Source organism: Podarcis tiliguerta (assembly GCF_965153285.1).
Source record: "Podarcis tiliguerta genome assembly, chromosome: 3".
In the NCBI taxonomy this organism is placed as follows: Eukaryota; Metazoa; Chordata; class Lepidosauria; order Squamata; family Lacertidae; genus Podarcis; species Podarcis tiliguerta.
Window position 1 is genome coordinate 30,138,903 of NC_139536.1, and position 13,543 is coordinate 30,152,445.

Sequence of the window (13,543 nt, forward strand, 5' to 3'; positions counted from 1 at the left end):
CACACTAGAAATTCATAAAATTATGTATGGCACTCTTTCTCATAACATTAGAACTCATAGACATCCTATGAAGCTGAATGTTAGAAAACTCAGGACAGATGCACTCCTTCATGCAATGCTGTTCATCTAGGGAACTCACTCCCACAAGAGGCAGTGATGGCCACCAACTTAGAAGGCTTTAAAAAGTAGACAAACCTCACTTTCTGCAGTGTATGAAATGGCAGGTGGTGAATCCCATGGAATATTAATATCTGCAAAAGGTGGATTTGCACACATGCATTATAGAGTCACAATATACTCAGCCTCCAAAGCTCAAAGTAGGGGTGGGCAATCTTTTTGCCCTCGAGGACCACATGTCACCGTGGGTGGGCAGGCAATTGGGTGCTGTGTGCCCACTGAGTGTGCTTGAAGCTGGTGGTGAGTTGGGGGCATTCATGCATGCACGTGGTTGGTTAATTGCTCCCTGTACATCCTCCTCCTCATCACAGTTTCATTCCTCTTAGTCTGTCAAACAGCTTTTGGGCAAGGCTGGAGCAGCAGACTTCACATGGGAAGGATGAGGGAGGAGGAGACAGCAAGATTTGGCAGGAGTGGGATTTGTCAGTAGAGGGCGATGGGCACCTGTGCGAGACACACCAAAAGCTTTTGAGGGCTGCATGCAGGCCACAGATTGCCCTCAGGTTGCTTAGACTTAGAGGATATTCCGGTCAGGAAGCTAGACAATAATGTTATTGTTCTCCTTAAGAACAAAACAGCAAAAGGAAGTTTCTGACCCCACCCAGATGCAACTCGGTGGTCCAGTGCAACCTAATGATTGAGGCATATGATGACACTCCCCATGCACTCACCCATAGTGAAATCCTGTACATGCCCACGCAGAAATATGCCCCACAGTGGCGTAGCGTGGGGGGTGCAGGGGGGGCCGGCCGCACCGGGCGCAACATCTGGGGGTTAGGGTTAGGGGGCGCAAATCCACGGGTTAGGGGGCGCAAATTACTTGCCTTGCTCTGGGTGCTGACAACCCACGCTACGCCACTGATGCCCCATATTGAGTTCAGGAACGCTTACTTCCAGGTATAGCAGGGGCAGGTAATGTGGCGCTCCCCAGGTGTGCTTGAACTGCAGCTCCCATCAGCCCCAGGCAGCACGACCAATTGTCAGGAGTTAAGAGAATGATAGTCCAGCAAAGGAGACCATGGAGGGCACCATATCTGCTACCCATGGGGCCTAGGATTGCAGTCTCAAATATTTAGAGATCTGAGGGAGCAGGCAGAATGAAACCTGCAGAATGACAGCTCCAGCAACTCACAACAACAAACCATTAACAAGATAACCCTAACATCTCCATGGGACAGCACTGGGACGATGATTAACATAGGGATTTTTGCTGGTATGCAGGGACACTTAGAACAGCTGAAATCAAAGGAAGTGAGAAGAAAGAAAACAAAACAAAATAATTAGTCTTGGTGGGAATTTGTGTGTCTGAGAAAAACTACGGTAAATGGTAGGTATGCTCTCAGGCAATTTCCTACATTCCTGGTTTTAGAAAATATTTTACATTTTGTTTGTTTAGTTACGCTTTTTTTATTTACTAGGTTTGACATTCTGATGTGTTATATTGAGTTAGCCAGTAATTAGCCGACATTCCCTGCTTCAAAACTGGCCCTGTGCATGACAGCTTTTATGCAGGGAGAAGTGGATGTCACTCAGAAAAGTGATGGGGAAGAGGATAGGGTAGATTGTTTTAAAGCTTCCTTCCCCTCCAGCCCTTTCCTGCAGCTCCCAGTTTTAATATTTAAAGCCAGTTCAAAAATTAGCCGGCTAAGCAGTGGTACAGAACTCTCATAGGAGGCTACCACAGCAGTTGTTATGTAGATACTTATTTGAATTTTTAAAATATGGAGTTTTTGGTTTTTTTAATGTGGAATGCTGTCCCCAGAGCGGCTCGCCTGGCGCCTTCATTACATATCTTTAGGTGCCAGGCAAAAACATGCCTCTTCTCCCAGGCCTTTGGCTAATTAAATAATCTATGGCCTTTTAAACTGTGGGGCGGGGTATTGTTTTGTTTGTTATTATGCTATGCATTTTTGTGTTTTTATATTGTAGCCCACCTGTGATCTTCAGGTGAATTGTGGTATATGAAATTAATAAAAAATAATAATAATAATAGGAAGTGGGGAGAGGGGGGGTCACAAACGCTTTTGCAATTGCCTTGCTGGAAAGCATAATTAAAGCAATAATTATTAAACACTAAACACAATGAATAAATCTTGCTGAGGAAGCCTTGCCTCACCAACATTTTGGAGTCATCTGAGAGTGACCAAATAGGGTAGATCTGCTACTAATTTCTGTTAAGTTGTGGGTGAACATATCAGATGACACAGCGATTCTTCAAACAGCTCTTGTTTATTCACAGGCCAGAACAGAACTGAACTGAAGGGTTCAGCCAGCCTGCTTATATAGAGCTCCACTAGAACGCAACAGTAACCATTTTCTGTAACTATCCAATCACTGAACGTCACTTTCAATCCCTTATTTGCATGTGTGGACCTGAGTGAAAACTATCTACAGTATCCCCCTGCTGGCCCAGGGTGAGAACTTCAGTACATAACAATTTCTTTCTTTCTTTCTTTCTTTATTTATTTACATTTACGTCCCATACTGTATTTCTTTTATTGTGCATATATGTGGTTCCTAGGCAGTCACCAGGCTTGTACTAAGCAGATCTGCTTAGCTTCAACAAGGTGATGGCCTTGTGTGCCTTCAAACCATTCCTTGGGATCCTTGAACTTCTAAAAACCTTTTGATGAAGTCCCTCATCAAAGACTGAGCCTGCATAAACACCTTGCATTTAAAGTACATCTTTCCTGCCCAAGAATCCCAGATCCAGAGGTCCAGTAAGATTTGATAACTCTCTTTAAACAAGTGTCCTCTGCATTATCCAGTAAATATCCAGTGCCATGTTGACCTCAATAGCCCTCTGGAGGTGTTATGAGGTGCTTGTGTATACTTGCCACATAGTGGGAGTAAGTCCCATTGAACTTAGTCCCATTGAACTTAGTGGGATTTACTTCTGATAGGTTTGCAGTCTTAAGATAAATTAACAAAGAAATAGAGAGTGGAATGGGGAAGGTGTTCTACACACAGTTTTTAAATTGTTTGTGTTTTTTTAAATTGTAATCGCAGTGGAATTGTCTTGTTTCTGTGAGTTGTCTTGGGAGGTCTCAGTCCTGAAAACTGGCATGCCAAATACCGGGGAAATAAATAATTAAAGACCAGTGGCAGCACATTATGTCTCTGTATGAACGCAGAAGGGGAAAACTGGATTTCCGCCTGAAGGGCAAACTTGGTCCCATGAGTTAAAACTTCAGAATGAGAAGAATTCCATTCCAAACTTTCTCTCTCTGTTGAAGTCAGAACTACTTGCTTTGCCTCCCCAATGGACCTAACTGTCAAGCAAGCACGCTTCAGGTTTCAGGATTTCCTAGGCAATTATTCAGTCATAATAATTTTCGCAAGGATCCAGCAATTGGCGAGGGTAGGAGAGAGGCAGAGGGGAGTTGCGGGGCGGGAGGCGTTGCTTGCTTGCTTGCTTGCTTGGCACTCGTTTCCCCTCGAGGCGCACAGCCCCAAAGAGATGGGGAGAATGTGAAAATAAGGCTGCTGTGAGAGTCTTTCCATATTCATCGGTGAAATGCTAAAAGTTCATAAGGCGCGTGCCCTTATAACGGCGCGTGTGACAATTTGGCAAAACACCTTTGTGTGTGGAAAGGCGCCAGTCCCCTCCCCCCCCCCCCCGGGCAGGACATTTGCTCTTCTCTTTGCAATAAAAAGCGCGGGAAATGCTGCCCCTTTCGCCTACAGCGGCCCTCGGCCGAGCTGGAGCGAGAACTGGTGGGCGACAGGCCCGCTTGCGCCGCCTGGATCTCGAAGGCCGACCCGGCCACACCCCGAGCGCAGTGATGAGAGTTTTCCTCTCGTTGCATGAATCATCGGCAGCCCGCTTCGCCGCCGTCATTTGCGTGGAGATTCGCATTTTTATGTCCAGCTCCGGAGTTGGCGGCGGCGGCGGCAACAAAAGGGAACAGCCATCATGTCTGGTCTCGCTGCTAAATTAGCAAAAGACAGGGAGGTCGCCCGAGGCTTAGGCTCCAATGCCAAGGCCGTGAAGTACTTAAACCAGGACTTCCATGCGCTGCGGGACGAGTGCCTCGAGGCGGGGAAGCTCTTCCAGGACCCCTCCTTCCCCGCGGCCGCCTCTTCCCTGGGCTACAAGGAGCTGGGGCCGAACTCCTACAAAACGAGGGGCATCGTGTGGAAGAGGCCGACGGTAGGCGTTCAGACGTGCTCGCGTGTTCACGCGGGACCCTTGGTGGGATGGGGGCGAAGGGTTGCTCTAGGACCAATCAGACTGCTGCATTTTGGATCCTATTCAACTCAGTACATAACAAGGACTTAAGTTAAAGAGGGAAATAGTTACGAGGCGGTTCTGAGAACGGGATTCTCCATTCGGTTTGGGGAGAGAGAGAATAAGAGAGGTGGAAACGGGGGCGGGGAATTGAACCTGAATTTAGTTCTTTGGGAGTTTGAGTGTAACTAGCAACTGGGACTGTGGGTGGAACTTTCTGTTCAGAAGGCCTGGATTCCTAAACTAAAGATCCTACGGGATCCCTTGCATTGTATATACTCTTGGAATCGGCCCACCCCTGTCTGAATTGTGCGGGATCTAGCTTTCTTGGCTGTGGCCCATCACAGTGGAAGGGAGGAAAAGAAAAGATCAACTTCTGATACTCAGGATCACTCCAAATCCCGTAGTCATCCTTTTGCCAATCTGGTATGCATCCAGTTAGGGTAGTTGCTAGAGTGCCAAAAGGGTTTGCTTGTGCTTATCATTTCCATAGTAGGGATTCTAATTTGGGTTGGTTGTAGGGAGCATGGGAGGTGGTAATTATTGTGGTTTAGAGTTGATGCAGAGTAGGATGGTGTGCTTATTGTGTATGCAGCAGAAGTTATGAGTAAGTTAGAAAAAATGTTTCCTTTGTATAGGGAGGCAGAGTAGGGTGGGACTGAGATTGGCAGCATGTCCGTTTTGCTTCTATACGAACTAATGCCTGATAGGAATACTAGTTCCCTTAGGATGTTACAGAGCTAATATATAATTTCCTGATTCAGGTAGGTAGCCGTGTTGGTCTGACACAGTCGAAAAAAGTAAAAAAATGTCCAGTAGCACCTTAGAGACCAACTAAGTTTGTTCTGGGTATAAGCTTTCGTGTGCATGCACACTTCTTCAGATACAATATAATTTCCTGGGATCCTAGTGGGATCCTAGGCATGTTTACTCAGAAGTAAGTACCACTTTCTTCCATGGGGATTCATCTACACACTGCAGCTAGTGTGTTTAAGGCACAGAGGCAATATCAAAATGCACTTGTCACTTTCTACAGGGAAAGTTCCCATATTTTGTAAGAAGAAGCGCCCATCAATCCAAACACAGTGATAATTAAGAGGATTTCTGAGAGACTAATTATGGAGGATTCAAAAATCTAGTTTTGATTGTTTAAGCTCACTGACTATCTTTGTTTCATGTGAACGTAAGAGCCCTCCTGGATCAGACCAAAGGCCCAGCTAATCCAGTATCCTGTGGTTACAGTGACCAACCAGTTGCCTATGGGAACAACACCTCCAAGCAGGCCATGAGCCCTCTATCTCATGTGGGCTAGGAAGATTGTAGGCATTTAGGAAGTATGCCAAGTCTGAAAATACCAAGGCACTGAGGTGAAATGGATAAATAGTAATTAGAACCCCAAAGTTCCAACTTTACTCAAATCATGGATGCTTTCATGCTTGCCTTTTTTGCCCTATGCTTCATGAACCACACTCATAATCATACTCCTGTTCATAAGGCCAAAATACATCTTTCACTTGCCATGGGGATGCCACATTGTTCATGTTGAGAGTCTCTGCAGCTCCATAGGATGCCTGTATGCAGTCATTATCCATAGTATTTGTTGTTTAGTCGTTTAGTCGTGTCCGACTCTTCGTGACCCCCTGGACCAGAGCACACCAGGCACTCCTGTCTTCCACTGCCTCCCGCAGTTTGGTCAGACTCAGTTTGGTCAGACTCATCAATAGTAAGCAAACTTTTTCAGCAGGGGGCCAGTCCACTGTCCCTCAGACCTTGTGGGGGACCGGACTATATTTTGGAAAAAAAATAATAATGAATTCCTACTCCCCACAAATAACCCAGAGATGCACTTTAAATAAAAGCACACATTCTACTCATGTAAAAACACGCTGATTCCCGGACCATCCGTGGGCCGGATTTAGAAGGCGATTGGGCTGGATCCGGGCCTTAGTTTGCCTACCCATGGTATTGATCATTGTGATGAGGTCTTCTAAATGTTAAGGCTGAAGCAGAGACAACCACTGACTGGGGAGGCTGCTTTTGGTGAACATCCCCAAGTGTACGCAAATCCGGGATTCTCATTTAGCAGTAACATTGCAAAGTAGTTTTACATTGTCAAATAGCCGTGATGGCTAGCAATGCTTCTGAACTGCAGTGCTGGGAACTGCAGGAGGGGAGAGTACTTTTGTGTTCATATCCTGCTTGCAGGTTTCTTGCAGGCATCTAGTTGGCTACTGTGAGAACGGGATGCTAGCCTTGATGGGCCTTTGGTCTGATCCAGCAGGCTCTTCTTACGTTCTTATTCTCATTCAACAGTCCTATTCATGCACTGTACCCAACCTGTGCACCACACCCTACCCCTACATTGTGAAATATTCCTGTTTTATGTTTTCAGGAGGGACAATAGATGGTGTGCCCTCACCTGTTGTTTCACTTCCTCCTGCTTTCCTTTTATATTAGGTCATATACTAGGCTTCAAAAGGTGGAGGATAGTCCTTCATTAAAAGTTTGTAAGCAGTAGCTGGATGCCCACTGATCGGGGATGCTGCATGAATGGATTTGCAGCAAGAGGCTGGGTTTGATGGCTTCGAACTCTGTGTTTAAGTCACCTCTCCACCCTTCATTTCCTTGCCTGTCCTTTTCTTATCTTGGCAGCCACTCGCTTCCATAGATGCAGTTATTGATGCATCTGACTTGCCTGTACTTTTCAGAGTCAGATTTGAATGCAGTTATTTACATGCTTGCATCCTTTATTTACAATGCTGAAAGAGCAAATTTTGCTTGTAATATGTGGTGCGTACACACTGCGTGGTGATGTGCATTCAGGCTCTTTTTGGGGGTTGCTGTACACATGGCATCACTCTGTTTCATCCCTGCCCCACACTACTTGTTGGTCTAAAGTACATTCTGCTGGAACAGTTACAATCTGTTTCGTGCCAAGAATGTACTTCTCAAGCGCATTCTTGGCACAACAACTTTATATACTGAGAGCGTTTTTTCTCAGGTCATCTTCTATTGGGGCAGGTCTAGTGACGTTGTGCCACTCCCCATCACCATGTTTAACTTGTTTATGGATGAAGTAGGTAAAATTGGAAGTGGTGCAGTAGCCACCTCTATATACTGATATATATTCTCTGTATTTCAGTATATCCTCTGTATATCAGTATATCAACACACCAGTTTCCATCCCCTCCCTTTTGGAAGACTAGGATTTTTTTATTTTTTAAAAAAGACTAAGGTCTGTGGAAGCACTAATTGAGGGGAGGGGAACAGAGAACACCATTCAGCACTAATTTGAAAACATGCCCATCTGTGTGTATGAACAAATGGATATTAGCTGCCGCTTTCCCAAACTTGGGTCTCCAGCTGTTTTTGGAGTACAAATCCCATCATCCCTGACCACAGGTCCTGCTAGCTAGGGGATGATGGGAGTTGTAGTCTCACAACAGCTGGAGACTCAAGTTTAGGAAACCCTGCTTTAGGTGATGTTATCTCGTGAAGGTGTGTATAGTTGCAAACTGCTCAGTACTGAAACGTACTGTGAAGAAAGACCCCTCTGTGTTTCAGAGGCTATGTGGTTTTCTTTTGAATAAAGGGGATTTTCTTGCTCGACATGTCCAGCAGCTTTTAAGCAGCACCAGGAACACATGAAAATAAATATTTTTCCTTGAGGGTAGGAGCCAACCAGACCTCCATAAGTCTTAGCATTATGCTCTTTGAAGAAGGAGAAGTCAGCTGAGGAAAGTGGAGGCCTCTGTGTATTCAAGGATGACGTTTCCATGGCTGCATGCTTTGCATAAGGGCAGAGAATCTCAGATTTCAGCTTGGTAAATCCAGAAGAAAATCTCCTTGAGTTTAACCATTAACAAAATTGACAGAAAAATAGCATCAGTCATATTAAACCAGAAGTAAGGAATATATTAACATCCATGTAGAAAAGGAAACCACAGAAAGTATCAGCACAGCACAGTGGCGTAGCGTGGGTTGTCAGCACCCGGGGCAAGGCAAGTAATTTGCGCCCCCTAACCCGTGGATTTGCGCCCCCTAGCCCTAACCCCCAGATGTTGCGCCCGGTGCGGCCGGCCCCCCCTGCACCCCCCACGCTACGCCACTGGCACAGCACAACCCTATAGGTTTTTACTCCAAAGCAAGTCCCAATGTGAACTTACTCGCCCCACTTTGGCTCCCAGCAGTTATCAGATCAAAAAGTAAGAAATATCTCCTGTGCTGTTTCTGTCTCTGAGCGCATCAAAAGTTGCCCACAATTTTGAGCTAGAGAAAGGGGTTAGGGCAGGTTTTCCCAAACTTGGGTCTCTGGCTGTTTTTGGACTACAGTTTCCATCATCCCTGACCATTGGTCCTGCTAGCTAGGGATGATGGGAGTTGTAGTTCAAAACAGACAGAGACCCAAGTTTGGGAGACCATGGGTTAGGGTTATAGCACAAATTGCCACTAAGAACTCCTTTTGGGATGCCTGCCTCCGAGATTCTGAAGTGGTTAGAACATTGTCTAGAACAAATATTTTATTTTTTATTTTTTTAAAATAATTTTTATTGAATGATTTTATGTTACAAAAAACAATACACCCATACTACCACTAAATATAATTAAGAAATAAAAATTACATACATAAATATTTAGTCTGTTGTTTGTTATTTGCTATCTTATTTCCTCCCAAACATTGCATACAAAAACACTCATATGTGCAGACACCCACACCCACACACGAAATGATAATAATGAAAGTAAATATTTTTCAACCATTCGCCAAATTTTTATACATTCTTGATAATCTGGAAGGAGTAAGGTACCACCGATGAGCCATTTTCATCATGTTCTCTCTGATATTATAGCTGGCTGTAAATTTCAAATTTACATTCCATAAGTTTACCCAATTTTTTAGCATAATTGGGCAGCCCACATCAAATATTTTAGAGGTTTTGGCTTTTTATTAAGACCCAGCCTTTGCTGACTTAGTGCCTCTTTTGGATTATAGTCATGTGCATAGCTGGTCTGCTTAGACCCCAGTGACTTCAAAGAGATTTAGCCAGCCGAATCATGTGCAGAGTTGCAGCTGGTGGGGAACATAATCCCAACACTCCACACATTCATGTACCGATACCAGGGTTGCCATTGGAGATCAGCCTGGAATGTCCATAACTTTAAATAAATTTATTTTCTTACATGTTTCTTCTTACTACTTGCTTTGCCAGGAGTTGTGTTCCAATCCTCAGTTTATTGTTGGAGGTGCCACCAGAACTGATATCTGCCAAGGAGCTTTAGGTAAGATGGAGACCATGCTTAACTTCCCGTTGAAGCACTCTTAACATGATGTCTACCTTGTTTTAGATCTATTTACTTTATTTTAAAAATGTATAAACCTGCTTATCATCATGTCGGCCTCAAACTAAACCAGGCTATTTTTCTCTTCAACTTTTGGAGGGAAATGTAGCTTCCTCTCAACCATGTAAATTGTCATATTTTCTCTTTGTCGTGTGATTAGACAAAGATCAGACTACCACTACATCTTACTCCACCTTGGGTTCTTTTATCATTGCATCAGAATTCTGATTTTAGCACCCTTCAGTTCCAACACAGTTTTGCCTCTTCCTGAATCACTTTCCCTCCAGAGTGTTGTGTGCCCCATATCCATGAGATAACGCTGGCTTATGGCATTTGACTTTAACTTCCAGATAAGAGACTCCTTTTTTTTCATCCTTCATGCAAATTGCACTTCATTCCAAGAAAAGAATGTTGTTTGTGCTTCAGGGCAGGTATGCATTGATTTCAACAGGCTGCATCCAGGGATAAATAAAACCATGACATTGGCTTTACTTCATAGCTGCAAACTACTATGTTCTTTTGTAAGGTTGCCTTTCTTTTTGCCCTTGCGGTGTCACAAACTACACATTAAACCCTGTTTAATGTTGCATTTTTCTTGGACGCAGAGCCATACTGCACCTTTGTTCTGGATTTCATGTTGTCACGCACCTCAAGTAGTCGCAGCGAGACCTTACTATTCCAACAAGCATTTTAAGGAAGTTTTCTGTCTCTATTATTATTAACTTTAATTGATTTTATCCACTTTTTGTAATTTTTATGTACACCACTTAGAAACCTCAGGGATGAAGCAGATTCGTGTGTGAAGAAACTGTGTCATTCACCAGTCTGCAACAGTCCTCTAACCTGCCATTTTCAAAGTTGTGTGCACTGTGGCACTGGATGGCAAGTTCTGAGCCGTTTAAGGCTTTAAAGGTCAAAACCAGCACTTTGAATTGGGCCCGGAAACTAACTGGTGGCCAGTGCAGTTGGACCAGGATTGGTGTAATATGCACAAACCATCTTGCTCCGGTGAGCAACTTGGCCACTGAATTCTGCACCAGCTGAAGTTTCCGAACCATCTTCAGAGGCAGACCTCCACATTGCAGTAATCTAACCTTGAGGTTACCAGAACATAGACAACAGTAGTTAGGCTATCCCTGTCCAGATAGGGGCGTAGCTGGGCTACCAGCCAAAGCTGATGGAAGGCACGCCGGCATTGTGACATGGAGAGAAAGTTGTTGTTGTTTAGCCGTTTAGTCGTGTCCCCATGGACCCAGGCACTCCTGTCTTTCACGGCCACCCGGAGCTTGGTCAAACTCACGTTGGTAGCTTCGAGAACACTGTCCAACCATCTCATCCTCTGTCGTCCCCTTCTCCTTGTGCCCTCAATCTTTCCCAACATCAAGGTCTTTTCCAGGGAGTCTTCTCTTCTCATGAGAAGCAATCAGTCATTTAACACTTACAATACCTTTCCCCCTTTTAAAAATGAAGCTTGTTTTAACTAAGAAGAATGTAGCATAATGGCCTGGTTTGCACATCACATTAAACCATAGTTTAAAGCAAACATTTAACCTTAGTTTGAAGCACACTGTGTGGTTTAATCTGAGTATGCAGCATGCACATTGCTGCTATATGTGTGCTGCCAAAAAAGTGCAGTTTGTCGTGACATCCATACACAGGAAAAGATTCACGACTCCAGATTTGGATGTCACAACAAGCCAGACATGTTACCCAGTGGCATAGCTGGAGCAGAGTGAGAAGTTTTCAGCAGCATACACCGGCATGGTTCACTTACACATAAAACAATAGCTTGTTTTTAACTGTGACTTAATGTGATGTGGAAATTGGGCCACTGAACATTACAGACTCTAGCAAACTTACTGCACTGTAAAATTTATAAAGCTTTGTGGGTTTAAAAAAGCCCTTCCTTTGAATTAATTGATTAATCTTTTAGGAATTTTTAGATGAGTTTTCTCAGGTTCTAGTATTTTTTATAGAATCATAGAGTTATGTTTATGTGTATCTTGTATTGTTGCATAGTTGCATATTACTGCAAAGCTCGCTGCGCACAGTGAGTCATTTTAGCAGAATGGTTTTTGCATAGAGGAAGCATGCTCAATATTTATGGTGGGGTTTTTTCAAAGGATGTTGCTATAGTATCACAGCAATGACCTATAAATAGGCTAGTGTTTCCCCTCTGATTTCAGTAGCAGATATATCTTCCCCAGAAATTAAAACCACATTTACATTGTAAAAATTCATGTATGCATTTTTCTACAATACTGTGTTGTTGTGCCGTGAGAATCTCCCTTTTTACTCACTAGGGCGGTGTACAGTTCTAATATTTTCAGCGGGGGAGGTGCTGTTGACAGCACCATCATCACTGCTTGCAATACATATATTCATGTTCACCCTATCCTGCTGTGGGCTTTGAGGTGGAACAGTTTAATATGTGCACAGATTGAAGCAGTTGAGCTTTTCCAATTGCTTCTGCTGATTATGTATTCTTTTTCAAGTGCATCTTCTACTGCCCATTTCTCATGTATCTACTGGGGTTTTTTTTTACCATAACCAGAAGATTCTCTTCTGGAAATCTCACAGTAAGTGAAACCACTATAGAAGGGAAGGAAATTCTTGTGCCAAAGCAGCATGCAGGAGAACAGAAGCAAAACCATGAACTTTTTAAGAAGATACGGTAGCTTATATAGGGGGACACACTTGTCAGAAGCTGTGCGCTAATTAAAGCACTTTCCACAAGATTTGGTTCAGATCTGTATCTATCAGTTCATTCTGGTTTCTGGTATGTCTGGTTCACCTCTTGTTTGGGATCCAAATCAGCTTTGTTAAAAATGAAGCATGTTCCCACCATGTAGTATTACGGGGAATCCAAAAATGCCACAAGAATGAGCCTTAAATAGAAGTTGCAACTCTTTCTGGGTAACTATCTTGGGTTTCCATGAGAGGCACCTCTTTGTTCAAAGGATCCCAGCCTGTTTTTGTAATTGTCATTTTCTGTATGTCTGCTGCTAAGTACTTGCCCAAGCAGGGACATGGGTGGTGCTGTGGTCTAAACCACTGAGTCTCTTGGGCTTGCTGATTGGAAGGTTGACAGTTTGAATCCCCGCAACAGAGTGAGCTCCCATTGCTCTGTCCCAGCTCCTGCCAGCCTAGCAGTTTGAAAGAACGCCAGTGCAAGTAGATAAATAGGTACTGCTGTGGCAGGAAGGTAAACGGCATTTCCATGTGTTCTGGCTTTTGTCACGGTGTTCCATTGTGCCAGAAGCAGTTTAGTCATGCTGGCCACATGACCCGCAAAGCTGTCTATGGACAAACGCCAGCTCCCTTGGCCTGAAAGTGAGATGAGCGCCGCAACCCCATAGTCGCCTTTGACTGGACTTAACCACCCAGGGGTACTTTATCTTTACCTTTTTATTTGCCAAGCATCACTGTTGATGAGCAGTTACTAAAGAGAAGGAGTGCATGATGCAAGCACAGCCACTCTGCAGTTGCAAAACCAAGATCTTTATTGGCTCATGGCAATGCGTACTACAATGGACATAGGTGCAGTACCTCTGCTATGTGAGTTTAACTGATACTTTGCTATTTAGTTACTGCTCAACATTGGTGTCCAGGGAGTCCATTGGCCATCCTTACTTTTCGTACTTGCTTCTTGGTAATGGTGGACAAACGTAGGAATTTTCTTGTGAGCTGCTACTTCAGATTCTCAGGACCTGCCTAGCCTTTGAATGATAAGAGATCTCGAGATGCTTGATGCACCAGTGGAGTTCATTAGCATTGAACAGTCATCACAGACAG

The 13,543-nt window shown here is 44.1% G+C and overlaps 1 protein-coding gene across 1 annotated transcript in view; it reads left to right on the plus strand.

Moving 5' to 3' along the window:
• The first annotated feature begins 3,569 nt into the window (after positions 1-3,569).
• Positions 3,570-13,543, plus strand: part of CAPN2 (calpain 2) — a 32,682-nt gene continuing 22,708 nt past the window's right edge. The window contains exons 1-2 of the mRNA XM_083434484.1: positions 3,570-4,330; positions 9,619-9,688. Of these exons, the coding sequence (XP_083290610.1) occupies positions 4,094-4,330; positions 9,619-9,688 (307 nt within the window). The 5' untranslated portion in view covers positions 3,570-4,093. The remainder of the gene's footprint in view (positions 4,331-9,618; positions 9,689-13,543) is intronic.